Consider the following 13,091-nt stretch of genomic DNA (forward strand, 5'->3'; position numbering starts at 1 on the left):
GTCAGCTGCCCATGGGTACAACTGTATGTATGTATTTCAGGACTGTTTATTCTTTCCCACTGATCTACTTATCTATCTTTCCACCAATACCACACTCTCTTGAAACTGTAGCTTTGTAGTAAATCTTCAGTTAGTGTTAGTTCTCCAACTCTGTTCTTTTTCAAATTTGTTTTGGCTATTATATTCTAGGTCCTTTGCATTTCCATTTGAATTGTTTAATTTGCTTGTATATTTCTACACAAGTGCCTGCCTGGGATTTTGATTTAGATCAATTTGGGAAGAAATGTCATCTTGAAAAATATATAGTCTTCCAACCCATAAATGCAGTATCTCTCTCCATTCATCTGGATCTTCTTTAATGTCTCTGAGCAATGTTCTGTAGTTTTCAGTATATAGCTCTTTCACATCCTTTTTTTCAGATACAGTCCTAAGTATTTCCTGTTTTTAGTACTATTATACATGGGTTTTACATATTTTCTGACTGAAGTGAATGCTGCGAGTCTGTGGACTACATTTAGGATAACGAGGTCTTCTCATAGTTGTACCAAGTATTTATATTTAAAAACATACTGTGTATTTTAAATACATAAATGGCTTTCCTTTTATTTCTCCTTTATATCTGAAAATTTATGCTGGCTTTTTTGAAAGTGTACATTAATGGAGGTAGTTATATAATTTGTACATTCCATTTTAGAATGACAAGAAACGATTTTAGAAAATACTTGTCATAAAGAGAGGGTGTAGGGTTTAATAAGATTAAGAACTACTGCCATAGCCATTTTGTCAAGAATTTCTATAAAATTGAGTATTTAAGCATCAGTTGGTAAGACATATTCTGATGCTATAAATTAACAAAAAGCTATCAAGCAGGAAATTTACCTCCAACATCAATAGTATCTAATGGCACTAAAAAGAAAAAGTAGCAACAAATAAAACATAAATTAAGAAAATGTATATATTTCTACGTTCCAAAAGGAAAAGAAATGCAAAATTAAAAGTCATCATGCTTGTATTCTGGTCCTGGCTATACCATGTACTTACTGTCTTTGTGAAACAGAAAAATTTATCTAAATTTCTTTGTCTCCAGATTTCTACCATTTTAAAATGACAGTTTGGAACCAGATGGTCCACTATCATCTTCCACTGTACAAAAATCTATGATTCATACAAGTAAACAAGCGGAGCCACTATTATTCATTAAATTATTACCATGATCTGTTCTTTGCCTAAAATGTATAGGCTTCAATAGAAACTCTGCAATATACAGTGTAATGACAAAGGGCTAGTTGTTTAACCCTTTGTGCTTTAGTCTCTTCATCTAAAATGAGATCATTATAGTACCTTCACAAAGTTGTGGAATTAAAGGTTAGTGGTAAGCACTTCGAAAAGCACACCTAAGTACTAAATAAATGTTAGCAATTTCTTTCATTTGCATTATCACATAATTCCCCTTCTTCTGAAATTATGTCACATTACAGATGAAAATTTACAGTATAATATGATTTCCCATTACTTAACTGGAGAGTAAACATTTTGCTCTATTTGATTTTGAGTAATGAAAAGATGCAGCTTTGGATTCTAGGGTATTACATGAATATGATGGTTTTTACATAAACAAGCAGAGATATAAGCAAATCCATTAAACTACTATACAAGACAAGGTTTCTGAATATCTGCCCTGTGAAATAAAGATGATTTCTCTAAAACTAAGTTACTTGGAGCCACATTATACTCTTGAGGTAAAAAAACTGTGTTGTCCAAGAATTGCTTCTCTGATATTTGTGCACAAAAACTCACAATATTTGGGGATAACTATGAAAAACAAAATAGGTGATCCTTGATCATCTAATGGAAAACGAAGAGAACATGGGGTAGGTATATAAAATTCCGTTGCTCTCTAAATGAGATTCTGGCCATTAGATTAACTGTGTCCCAGACGTGCTTTACAGAAGATTTTCTGAGGGGAGGGAGAAACAAAACACAGTTTCTAAACTGTGTTTGATTGCTCCCTTTATCTGCACACAAGATAAACAATGGGAGCCAAGATCAGCAGTTCTCATGTTCTGTGCATAATAATCATCTGAAAAACTTGTTAAAATTCAGACTCCTGACCCCATCCCCTAAGATTCTGATGATCAATATCCATTTTTATCACATTTCTCAGGTCATTCAGATACCAGTGGCTCCTAGATAAAACTCTAAGAGACACTGCACAAAACAATCCTAAAATATGATAACATGTTGTATTTGTGTAATGCCTTTACCCAGAAAAAAAGGGCTCTCTGAGGCATCACCTCACATTTCTAACAATCATTTACAGACAAGAACACAAATCTAATAATAATGCCAGTTAGTTTAAAAACAAAGAAAAACGGGAAGAGTTTTTACTTTTACTTTCTGAAGTATATGATGAAACACCTCAGAAAACAAAGAGGAGAGATTCAATATACTCCTTAGGTGACAAATAAAAAACACAGAGATCAGAATTTCAAATTACTGTAGTTAATATAATTTCACACTTCCTACTCCCAGAAGTTTAAGAAAAGAAAGAGAGTCACAGTATAATTTAAACACATGGATGAACTTATCCTTCTGTTCCCACGGCTAAATTATGGTCTGAGCTAGTATAATACTTGGAATAGAACTTGGCAAAATGCAGGTGACTGGCAGAATTTACCTGCAGCACACATGGACAAAAATAGTCCTGTATCCTACCCCACAACTACTGAAACAACATTTAGGAGCTTAGGTCCTGGGATTTGATGTTTAAACATAGCCTCCTTTAAACATTCAAGTTTAAGAGTCAGTGGCAAAGGGAGAATAAAAAGAAATACTGGTAACAAAAGGAAGAGAGCAGAAGAGCACCCTTCAATACATTTGGTAAACACTATTCCTCAAATTAACTTTATTTGTTGGACCTATTAGAATGGCTATTTTTTTAAACTGGTAATTATTAAATGTTGGTGAGGACGTGGAACAGCAGAAACTGTCATTCACTGCTGGTAAGAATGCAAAATGATACAGGCACTTTGGCAGACAGTGTTGTGGCTTCTCACCAAATTCAACATACTCTTACCATATGATCCAGCAATGATATTCCTTGGTATTTACTCGAAAGACTTGAAAACTTACGTTCCACACAAAAACCTGCACACAGATGTTTAGCAGTTTCATTCATAACTGCTAAAAACATGAAAGCAACCAAGAGGTCCTTCAATACTTGAATATATAAACAAACTGTGGCACATCCATGACACTGAATATTAGACAGTGATTAAAAAAGAAGCTATCAAGCCAGAGAAAGACACAGAGGAACCTTAGATGCGTATTACTAAGTAAAAGAAGCCAGTCTGAAAAGGCTACATACTATATGATTCTAACAATAGAGATATTTTGGAAAAGACATGACAGTGAAAGATCACAGGCTGTGAAGGGTTCAGCAGGAAAGGATAAATAAGAGAAGCACAGGAGATTTTTAGGCCAAAAAAACTATTCAGCGTGAAACTATAATGGTAGACACATGCTATTATGTATTTGTCAAAACCCAGAGAAGGCACACCAAGAAGTGAAGTCTAATATAAACAATGGACTTTAGTTAATAATAGTTTTCAATATTGGGTCGTTAATTGTAACAAAAAGCAAGCCCCAGAACTGTTTCAACAGTTGCAAGGTATGATTTGAGACTGTATTTTTATCTGTGTGATTCTGGCCCTGGTGCTCCTTAAGACCACTCTTCTAGAAACACTGCTTAAGTCAGTGCTGTAGGTAAACTCAGCTAATCAGCTGATGGTTGGTAAAGATCAGCATTTTGCTGATTCTATTCAATGTACCGTAAAGCAAATGTGAATAACAGGGGAAGGTATGGGGAGGGAAGAGGGCAGGGGTATTACATGAAACTCTGAACTATCTGCTCAATTATTCTGCAAATCTGTAACTATACAAAAATCAAGTCTATTGATTATTATTTTTATTTTTGACAAGGTCTGGCTCTTGGCTCACTGCAACCTCCACCTGCCAGGCTCAGGTGGGGTCCTCCTGCCTCAGCCTCCCAAGCAGCTTAGACTACAGACATGCATCACTGTGCCCAGGTAAGTTTCATAAGTTTAGTAGAGATGAGGTTTCACCATGTTGGCCAGGCTGGTCTCAAATTCCTGGGCTCAAGCGATCTTCCCACTTTGGCCTCCCAAAGTGCTAGGATTACAGGTATGAGGAACCACACCCAGCTCTATTTTTTAAATAATATTAAAATCATAGTACAGCAACTATATAGCACCAGTTTACAGCAATATTAAGGAAGGATCTCTGCACAGAGACTTGTGCCTTGTCATGCCCTGACAGCCGGCCAGAAAGGAGAACACACACACACAACGTGACCTTGACAAAAGAAAAGTGGAGTCCAGATAACATGCCATGAACACATTGAGCTGAGCAGAGCTGCAAGTGCAGACACACCGGGCCTGGGTATCAACAAAGAGCTTCAGAAAGCTTTGCAGCAGCGCTCAAGCGGGTGACACCTCAGCTCACTCGGCCTCCATCGTAGGAAGCAGTAGTCCGCATCCTTGCTCCTCTTCCCTTTCTCTCCTGAGAGAGTCCTGCACTAAATCATCTCAATCCCTAGGAACACCACTGGTGACAGCCAACACCAAGACGAGGCCCTTGTCTCCTTTACACTGCTAGGGAAGACACTGCCTCCTCTGTGTTCTGCAGCCAGAGCCCAGTTTACAAGGTTCACATGTAACCAGAGCCAGGCGAGCTGGCTGACCGAGGTGCATGCTGTTCCCCGCCTGGCCTGTGCACCTGCTCCTGCTGACAGAAGCATCAGTGGGTCATGCGGACATCCTCTCGGAAGAAGACACATGCAACACTGTGCTCCAGTGTAACCTCCTCCAGGAAGCCCTCCTGCACCTTCCAGGGAGTTCTGGTGAGCCCTGAACTCCCTACTTATCAGAGAGACCCCAAGGAGAGTATTGAGGTCTGCTAGTCCTCCATGTCCTGCCTGCCCTGAGCCTGGAACCAGCCTGGCTCAGGTAGGGACCTGTTCTCCACCAAGTCTATGTAAGAGAGTCCCTGAGGTGCCTTCAGGCCAGCCCTAAAGGTGGCCCAACCGACTTCTCCATTCAGGACTGGTTGACATCTATTATGGGCTAAAAATTGTGCCCCTCTCCCCCAAAATTCATAACGTTGAATTCCTAACCCCCAGGAACTCAGGATGTGACTACAGTCATCCCTCAGCATACCTGGGGGGGACTGGTTCCAGAAGCCCCTCATATAGCCAAATCCACACAAACTCAAATCCCACGTCATATTCCAAAAGCCTGCCCTCCGAATATGAGAGTTTTGCATCCCACAAATACTGTATTTTCAATAGTGTTTGGTTAAAAAAAAAATGTGTGTATAAGTGGACCCACAAAGGTCAAACACATGTTGTTCAAGGATCAACTGCATATTTAGAGATGGGAACTTTTAAAGAGGTAATTAGGTTAAATGAGGTGGCCCCTAATCTAATCTGACTGATGTCCTTACAAGAAGAGGAGATTAGGACACAGACAAACACAGAGAGGAAAGGCCATGTGAGGACACACCAAGAAAGTGACCATCTGCGAGCCAAGGAGAGAAGCCTTTTGAAAAAAAATAAACCTTCTGGTACCTTAACTTCTAGCTTCCAGAACTGTAGGAAAATATATTTGCTATTAATATTTAAGTCACCCAGTCTGTGGTATTTTATTATGGTAGTCCTAGCAAATGAACACAGTACCTAACAGACCAATTAAGGAATGAACAAACCCTAGAAACAGCTCCCACTGACAAAAGTATCAGTGGGTCACCTGTTATGCCCAATAACAGAAAAAAAAATTCACACACACACACATAACACTATATATATATCATATACAATCACATATATATGATTATTTGCCTTCTGAAATTATATCCCCCATCCACATCAGAATATATGAAAGTACCAAGAATTCAGACAAAATTTACATTAGAGAAATTTAAAAACTCCAGATACTATCCTTCTAAAAGGCGTCACAAAAAAATCTCCTTATAAAGAACATGTTTCTCTAATAAACTTTAGACTGTTGGCTGGCTTTTTAAAATTAAAATTTTTAAATAGCTTTTGATATATCTACTACACAGAGTGAGGTCCGCTAGTAAGCTAAACTCATGGTTTTCACCCCTACTAAGGCCCCTCGGGCTGCTGCAGAAGGCCTGAAGGAGGCCAGTCAGGCAGGCTGCATGGGGATAAGGCCCAGCGTTTCTGACTTGAACCAATCAGGGTAGCTCCATGGTTACCTTTTCTCACATTGAGGTTCTGCGCACGATTCTATTTGATTAATAATTCCACTGGATTAAAATAAAAAGTATAAAAACCACCGAACTAAGCTATTATTTCAGTTAAACTTGAAAATCAGGATGTGGAAATACGTCTGATTTACAGTTACCATGATTGTCTTCCTCTCTCAACAGAGTATCTCCCAGGAGGGGCACATGCTTCCAATTTAAAAATACCTAACAAAGGTAGGGGACGTCGTGAACAGTCTGAAGAGCTTTTCCCCAGCATACAATTGATTAATTATCACATAAAAACATAACACGCAGTAACAGCAATGTTTCCACCAGTAATCATACATGCTTTGCAGTCCGTAGTTGGCTAATCTTTACACTATACTGCTCGCTGGTTGAGCAGGAAAGATGTTCCTTTTTATACGGTAGAAAACTGATGGGAAGAACATTAATAATCTGAGAGTGAATGCAGAAATCATGCTTAGTGCTCTTCAGGCAATGAGATGAAGCAGACTTAGATCTGAGTCCTTACTCCCTTCACTTACTGACTTAGCATCCTGACTACTTATTAAACATCTCGAACACTGTTTTCTCCCCATAAAACGGGAGGAGAGTAACTACCTAGAAGCTTTGTGAAATTAAAGAAAACACTGCATGTAAAGTACTGAGCTATACTTTGCAGGTAACAGAGGCTCAGCATGTCTCCCCTTTCACACCTGTCCCTGCAATTAACCATGAGTGCTCTTAGAAACGGACTAATTGTGCAGAAACAGCAAGGAACGCTGAACTGTGGATTCCTGCCTTAAAATACTGATTTCCTTTTTTTTTGAGACGGAGTCTTGCTCTGTCACCCAGGCTGGAGTGTAGTGGCGCAATCTTGGCCCACTGTAATCTCCACCTCCCAGGTTCTAAGAGATTCTCCTGCCTCAGCCTCCCGAGTAGCTGGGATTACAGACATGCACCACCAAGCCCAGCTAATTTCTGTATTTTTAGTAGAGACAGGGTTTCATCATGTTGGCCAGGCTTGTCTTGAACTCCTGACCTCGTGATCTACCCACCTTGGCCTCCCAAAGTGCTGGGATTACAAGTGTGAGCCACTGCCCCCAGCCTGAATTTCTTTTGAAAAAAGTTTGGCAGTAACATTTAAAGACTTGCTCCTGGCTGCACGGGCACCCCCCACATCAATGCCTCTTCTCAGAGGTACACGCCAACATGATCCATGGAGATACGACTGCCTTTCTAAGACCAATCAAGATGAAAAACAGCATTCCTATAGGAAAGAGTTTTCATTATCAGTTACAAATCAGTCTTTGAAGTTAGAAATTTCATTTTTGTTTTCAATAACTTGTTTTGGCAATAAACTAATGTTTAACTAGTTTTAGACTAGTTAATTTACACTCACTTTGAAAAAGAATTAGTTTGTTTAGGCAATAAACTAACTGTGTGAGTCTCAACAACACTTTGGGGTATAAAGCTATACACGTAGCAGAGAATCAGTACTCAATAAATACTTGTTACACAAACAAAGGGAAGACAATCATAGAATTTAAATGTTGAGAAGGAATAGAGAGATTGTAAATGAAACCCTCTGATTTTAAGAAGAAACTGAAGTCCAAACAAAGCAAATGACTTCCCTAAGGTGAGAGAGAGAGATAGATATAGATAGAAGAAAGTTATTAGTAACATCAAGACCACAACATAACTATTATTTTAAAGCCAAATTAATCTTTTGATCATCTTTGAGACCCTTAAGTCTATTGTTCATTTCCACTGACATGAAGAACTGACCCCTTAATAGGAAAAAGATAACTGTAGTCTTCTATTTAGTTTTATATTTAATCAAAAGCACTTATTATTCATAACTGTTAAGAAATCAGAGCACAGATGGAAGAGGATCCCAAAAGCACAAACAAGAAGAGTTGTAGGGTAATGTGATAGGGTTTTTCTGGTCTTAACAACCAAATTAAATTACTATCGATGCTTTCATACTAGGGAAAGCGATAGATAAAATTAAACTTATAAAATAAAAACCAGAATTCTTTAAATTTAAAAATCAACACATTGATTAAAAAAAAAATCCATCAGATCTGGTCTAAGTACGTTCTATTTTTATTCTCACATATTTAATCTTCAAGATAACCATGTGAGGCAAACAATAGTCCCATAATCCCCATTTTACAAATGAGGAAACTGAGACACAGAGAATTAAATAATTTGCCCGAGATAACACAGGATTAAAACCCAGACAATCTGGAGCCAGAGCCCACACTCTTATCTACCATTTTATAATGTTTTAAATTGTATTACTATGTTTTAATACAATATATTTTATTGTAAAGCTAATAATTCATTTTTATTTAATATGTAGTTAGAACTCAAAGTATTTATACAATGCTTATCAAATTTCTAACAACATCGCATGAGCATTTTATTATGTAGTATTTAGTACCACTTGTGTAAGTAGACCACAAAAAGCCACAGGCTATATATTAAGGATACAACTTTAAGGCATTTTCAGAGACTCCTCATAAAAGTTAGTTGCTAAGTCAGTCTAACAGATGCCATTATCAGGTCCCAAACTGTTTAGCCACAAAGTAGTCCCTCCTTATCTGCAGGAAATACGTTCCAAGACCACTCAGTGAATGCCTGAAATCACAGATGGTACCAAACCCTAGGATACTTTTTCCTATACATGCATATGTGTGATAAAGTTTAATTTATAAATTAGGCACAGTAAGAGTTCATTACAGTAACCAATAATTGAGTAAAACAATTAAGTCAAATAAGGGTTACTTGAACACAGCACCTCAATACCTCAACAGTCAACCTGATAACTGAGAGGGCTACGGAATGACTAATGGGGCAGGTAGCATCTACAGTGTGGATATGCTGGACAAAGGGATGATTCACGTCCTGGGTGGGGCAGGGAGAGATTTTATCACACTACTCACAACAGCATGCAGTTTAAAACCGATGATTTATTTTTGGAATTACCATTTAATGTTTTCGAACCTTGGTTAACCTCAGGTAACTGAAACCATGGAAAGGGAAACCGCAGATAAGGGACTACTGAATATAGAAAAAGAAATGAGATTGCTTTAGATTCTGTTGTTGTTCTGTAATTAAAAGTAAGTTTACAAAACAGTTACAATGCCTTTTTATAGAAAAATATTAATGAAACTGACTTAATTCCAGAAAGGAAATATATATGAATCATGATTAAAAACCTGTATTAAAAGCAAGGTCACTCCCCAGGTCTTGTAACCGAAAAGTGGCCATCAGGTCTGAGACTCTATTCATATTTTGGCTACACCACCATTTAAAGATGAAGGAGATAAGAAACAACCAAAATAGTAATTAGAAAAGGAAATCTAAATCTATTATCATTACCATCTGCAGTTTCTATCGTTGCAGATAAAATTTCTGATGACAAAGTCCATTACCAGTACATGTAAACAAAAGTATTACTGAAACATAAAGGAAACTTTTCTTTGAATTTTCCCACACCTAATTTGTTGTTGCCTACCTGGAATCCATGCTTGCCTCTCCACCATGTGCTTAACACTTTCGGAGGCATGTCAATAACGGAAACAATGTCTCCCACCTAGGAGAATCAAAATTTTAAGCAAAATGGTTTTAGTTAAAATTTAAACCAATTGTTATACCTAGAATTTAAATCTGAACTGTATGAAAAGGTAAATTACTATTCATGCTCTGGCCAGTAATTTCCAAAAAAAGTACTACTTCCTTTTAAAAACAATTTAATTATATTATGATTTGTGAGAAAGAGGTCTACAAAAAGTTAAGCAACACAAAGACTGTGATTCAACTAACACATGTGCAGTAACTTCAGAAAGCCAGATTAATAGCAGAAGATTTTTAAATGTTAGGCATCACACCATTATCATCACTTCTGTTAAAATATTGTTACTGCTGTCACTGAGAGTGATCAGATTCACTTATAAAAGATAATTTTAGATATTCATGCTTAGAAACAATAACAGATTCCCTTAATATTACATTTAGTGGGTGCTTACCCTGTGCCAGGCACTGTACTGAGCTCTTGACATATCTTATTTAATCATATAGAAAAGGGCCTAAGATGGGTTATGCTTAGTAAGTACAAAATTTGATGACAACTACACTTCTTTCAATAGATAGTAAAATATAATTATATCCACTAAAGAGCTAACTTTCTTCACTGTAAAAGAAAAACTAGCGAGTTTATATAAACTCATATAAAATCATAAATATAAAAATTACAATAGTTTTTAATAATATATTCAACAGAAGTTATATTCTTCAATCAAAAGAAATGCTGATATCTATGATAAAACATAGTTAAGAACTTCAGAGCAATGTTACTAACATATACTATAGAGCTTTAGGAATTTTTCTTTTGTATATTCACAACTGATCTTTCAAATCATGTATAAGCCATTTCGTAAAGCCATATATGCCGACATCATCATTCCAAGACCTACATTTCTTTCTGTACAGAACTTAAAAGTTTGAAAACAGTTCAGATTCTATGCAGTAAAAAGTTAAATTATTATTTCTTAAATTTAATTAACTGTCAGCATTTTTTTCCTCATTAGCCAATATATATTTTTAGAGGAAAAAATTTAATTCCCCTCCTTTTATATCTGACAGCAAGATGTATTCATTTCACCTTTTATCTGTTCTTTAACTCAATCTTTCAACAATATAGGAAAAAAAAGTGCCACTGGGTATTGTTTTTCGGTACAAAAACACAAAAAGACAGACCTTGCTTTCAAAAAGCTCACTGAGACAAAGAGAACAATCATGATTAAATGTAGTAAGTGATGTGTCAGCAATAAGCCATGAGCACAGTTCAGAATGACATTCAATTCAGGTTTTTGGGAGGTATGTATTTGCATGGAGTGAGGGGAGGGAGATCAGGAATGACTTCCCAGACAAAAGAGGAGACATTTAACCTCAGTACTGTCATTTAAACAAAAATAGAAGATATTACTGGCTGACAGATAAAGGACTATGGAAAAACCTGGTGCTTTTCATTTTTTTTTAAATTAAGGAAACGGTTAAGAACAGTCAAAGATGAGGCCAGAAAGGTAGCAGGAACCAAATAACAAACAACCTCTTCAGTTATTTACCTCTAAGGTCAGTTCGTCAGGGGCTCGAGCGGTGTACCTCTTGATAACATGGGCAGCACCAACAGCAGGAGTGTTGATGGATGACTCCTCATGAACCAAAAGGTGATTTCCCTTATTATCAATCTATCACAAAGAAAATGTACTCTGAGATAAAGACACTGGACCTGAAAATGCTTCTTTGACTATCTAGAGGAGAAATTCATTTTAATTTAGAGATACAATAACCCAAAGAGTCTTTAAGAAAAAAAATCCTACCATTTACTGGGTAGTTAAAATATGCTAGTCATTGTGCTGTGCCTATAACATATATGGTTTAATTTAATCCTCACAACTCTAAAAAATACTTATCATCATTTAAAGGTGAGGATGCTAAAGATGAAAGAGGCTATGTAATTTATAAGAGATTCAATAGTTTTTCCAAGATCTCAATGCAGGTTGGCCCATAGTTCCATATTCTTTCCACTTTCCATCTTGCATTCCCATTTTCCAGTGGGAGGAGAAAACAATATAACTCTACATATGCAAATTAAGAATAAATATGTAATCTATTTACTGAATAACGTTTCACTCAACAGTTACTCTGAAAGAGGACCCTTTAGGAAGTTGTCCCTTGCTCATAAATAACTGAAAAACATTTTCAATTACTAAGTCAACTAAAAAAAAGTACTGAATATATACATTAGTATATTAAACACCAAAACAACAGGTATCATTGATATTCATAAAATATATTAAGATTAGTTTCCAAGATTATCAAAGAAAGATTTGAGATGAAAAAATATTTCCTATATCACATATCTATCCTCCCAGACGATGAGAATACACTCCATGTCTTTGATTCCTGAAGCTCAATAGCTATCAAAATTATGTTAATATCAAATTTCTTAAGTAGATAATTTAAATATACATTTTTCACGAAAAGTGAATTAGGAAATACCTCCATCCAGGTAAGGGCGGGCCCACAGTTGATCTTGTTGCCAGCGATAGCTGAAAGGCGTGACAGGTAAGCCATAAGCATCTGAGTGACCGACTGAAAAGAAAAAGATTCAGTGTAACTCTGAGGAAAGATACTATGCTCTCTGGCAGAGAAAACTGATGGTTTCTGGAAGAAAAAAATCTATAGATCTTTAGGCATTTTAATAGTTACAGAGGATTCTTCACAGAAACTTACCAGTAGCACTATGGGCACTTAATAGCAACTCAGCCCTGTCTCATGCAGAGCTTCAACTTCTAGCCCCTTATCAGCGATCGTACTACTCCATGGTTTCTAATTTCATCACTTTCTATTTCTGTACTGAATATGCAAACAGATAACTATAGCAGATCCATATTTGGCTTTTCTGCCTAGATTTCCCCTACTACTCGGAAACCCTTTTCCCCAAGACCCACTGTCAGCTTCCATGCACGTGGCTGTGGCAGGAGCAGCCATGTTCATATGTGATCCTACAGTTTTCCCCTACTCCTTAGAAACACTTTTGCCCAAGACCCACTGTCATCTTCCATGCACGTGGCTGTGGCTGGAGCAGCCATGTTCATACGTGATCCTACACCATGGTTCAGCTGACTGGTCCAGGAATATGCCCCAATATTAGCTGGACCAATCAAGAGTTAATCCAGGAATTAGGACACAGATTCTAGCTCAGTCTGGCTGCTCCCTTAAAAGGGGAT

General features: G+C 37.0%; 1 protein-coding gene across 1 annotated transcript in view; it reads right to left on the reverse strand.

Annotated features, from left to right (window-relative positions):
* The window catches only part of ARHGAP32 (Rho GTPase activating protein 32), a 226,583-nt gene that overhangs the window by 98,587 nt on the left and 114,905 nt on the right, over positions 1-13,091 (reverse strand). The window contains exons 7-9 of the mRNA XM_025356879.1: positions 12,361-12,453; positions 11,424-11,546; positions 9,815-9,892 (exon numbers count right to left, since the gene is read on the reverse strand). Of these exons, the coding sequence (XP_025212664.1) occupies positions 9,815-9,892; positions 11,424-11,546; positions 12,361-12,453 (294 nt within the window). The remainder of the gene's footprint in view (positions 1-9,814; positions 9,893-11,423; positions 11,547-12,360; positions 12,454-13,091) is intronic.

Source organism: Theropithecus gelada, chromosome 14, assembly GCF_003255815.1.
Source record: "Theropithecus gelada isolate Dixy chromosome 14, Tgel_1.0, whole genome shotgun sequence".
Classification (NCBI taxonomy): domain Eukaryota; kingdom Metazoa; phylum Chordata; class Mammalia; order Primates; family Cercopithecidae; genus Theropithecus; species Theropithecus gelada.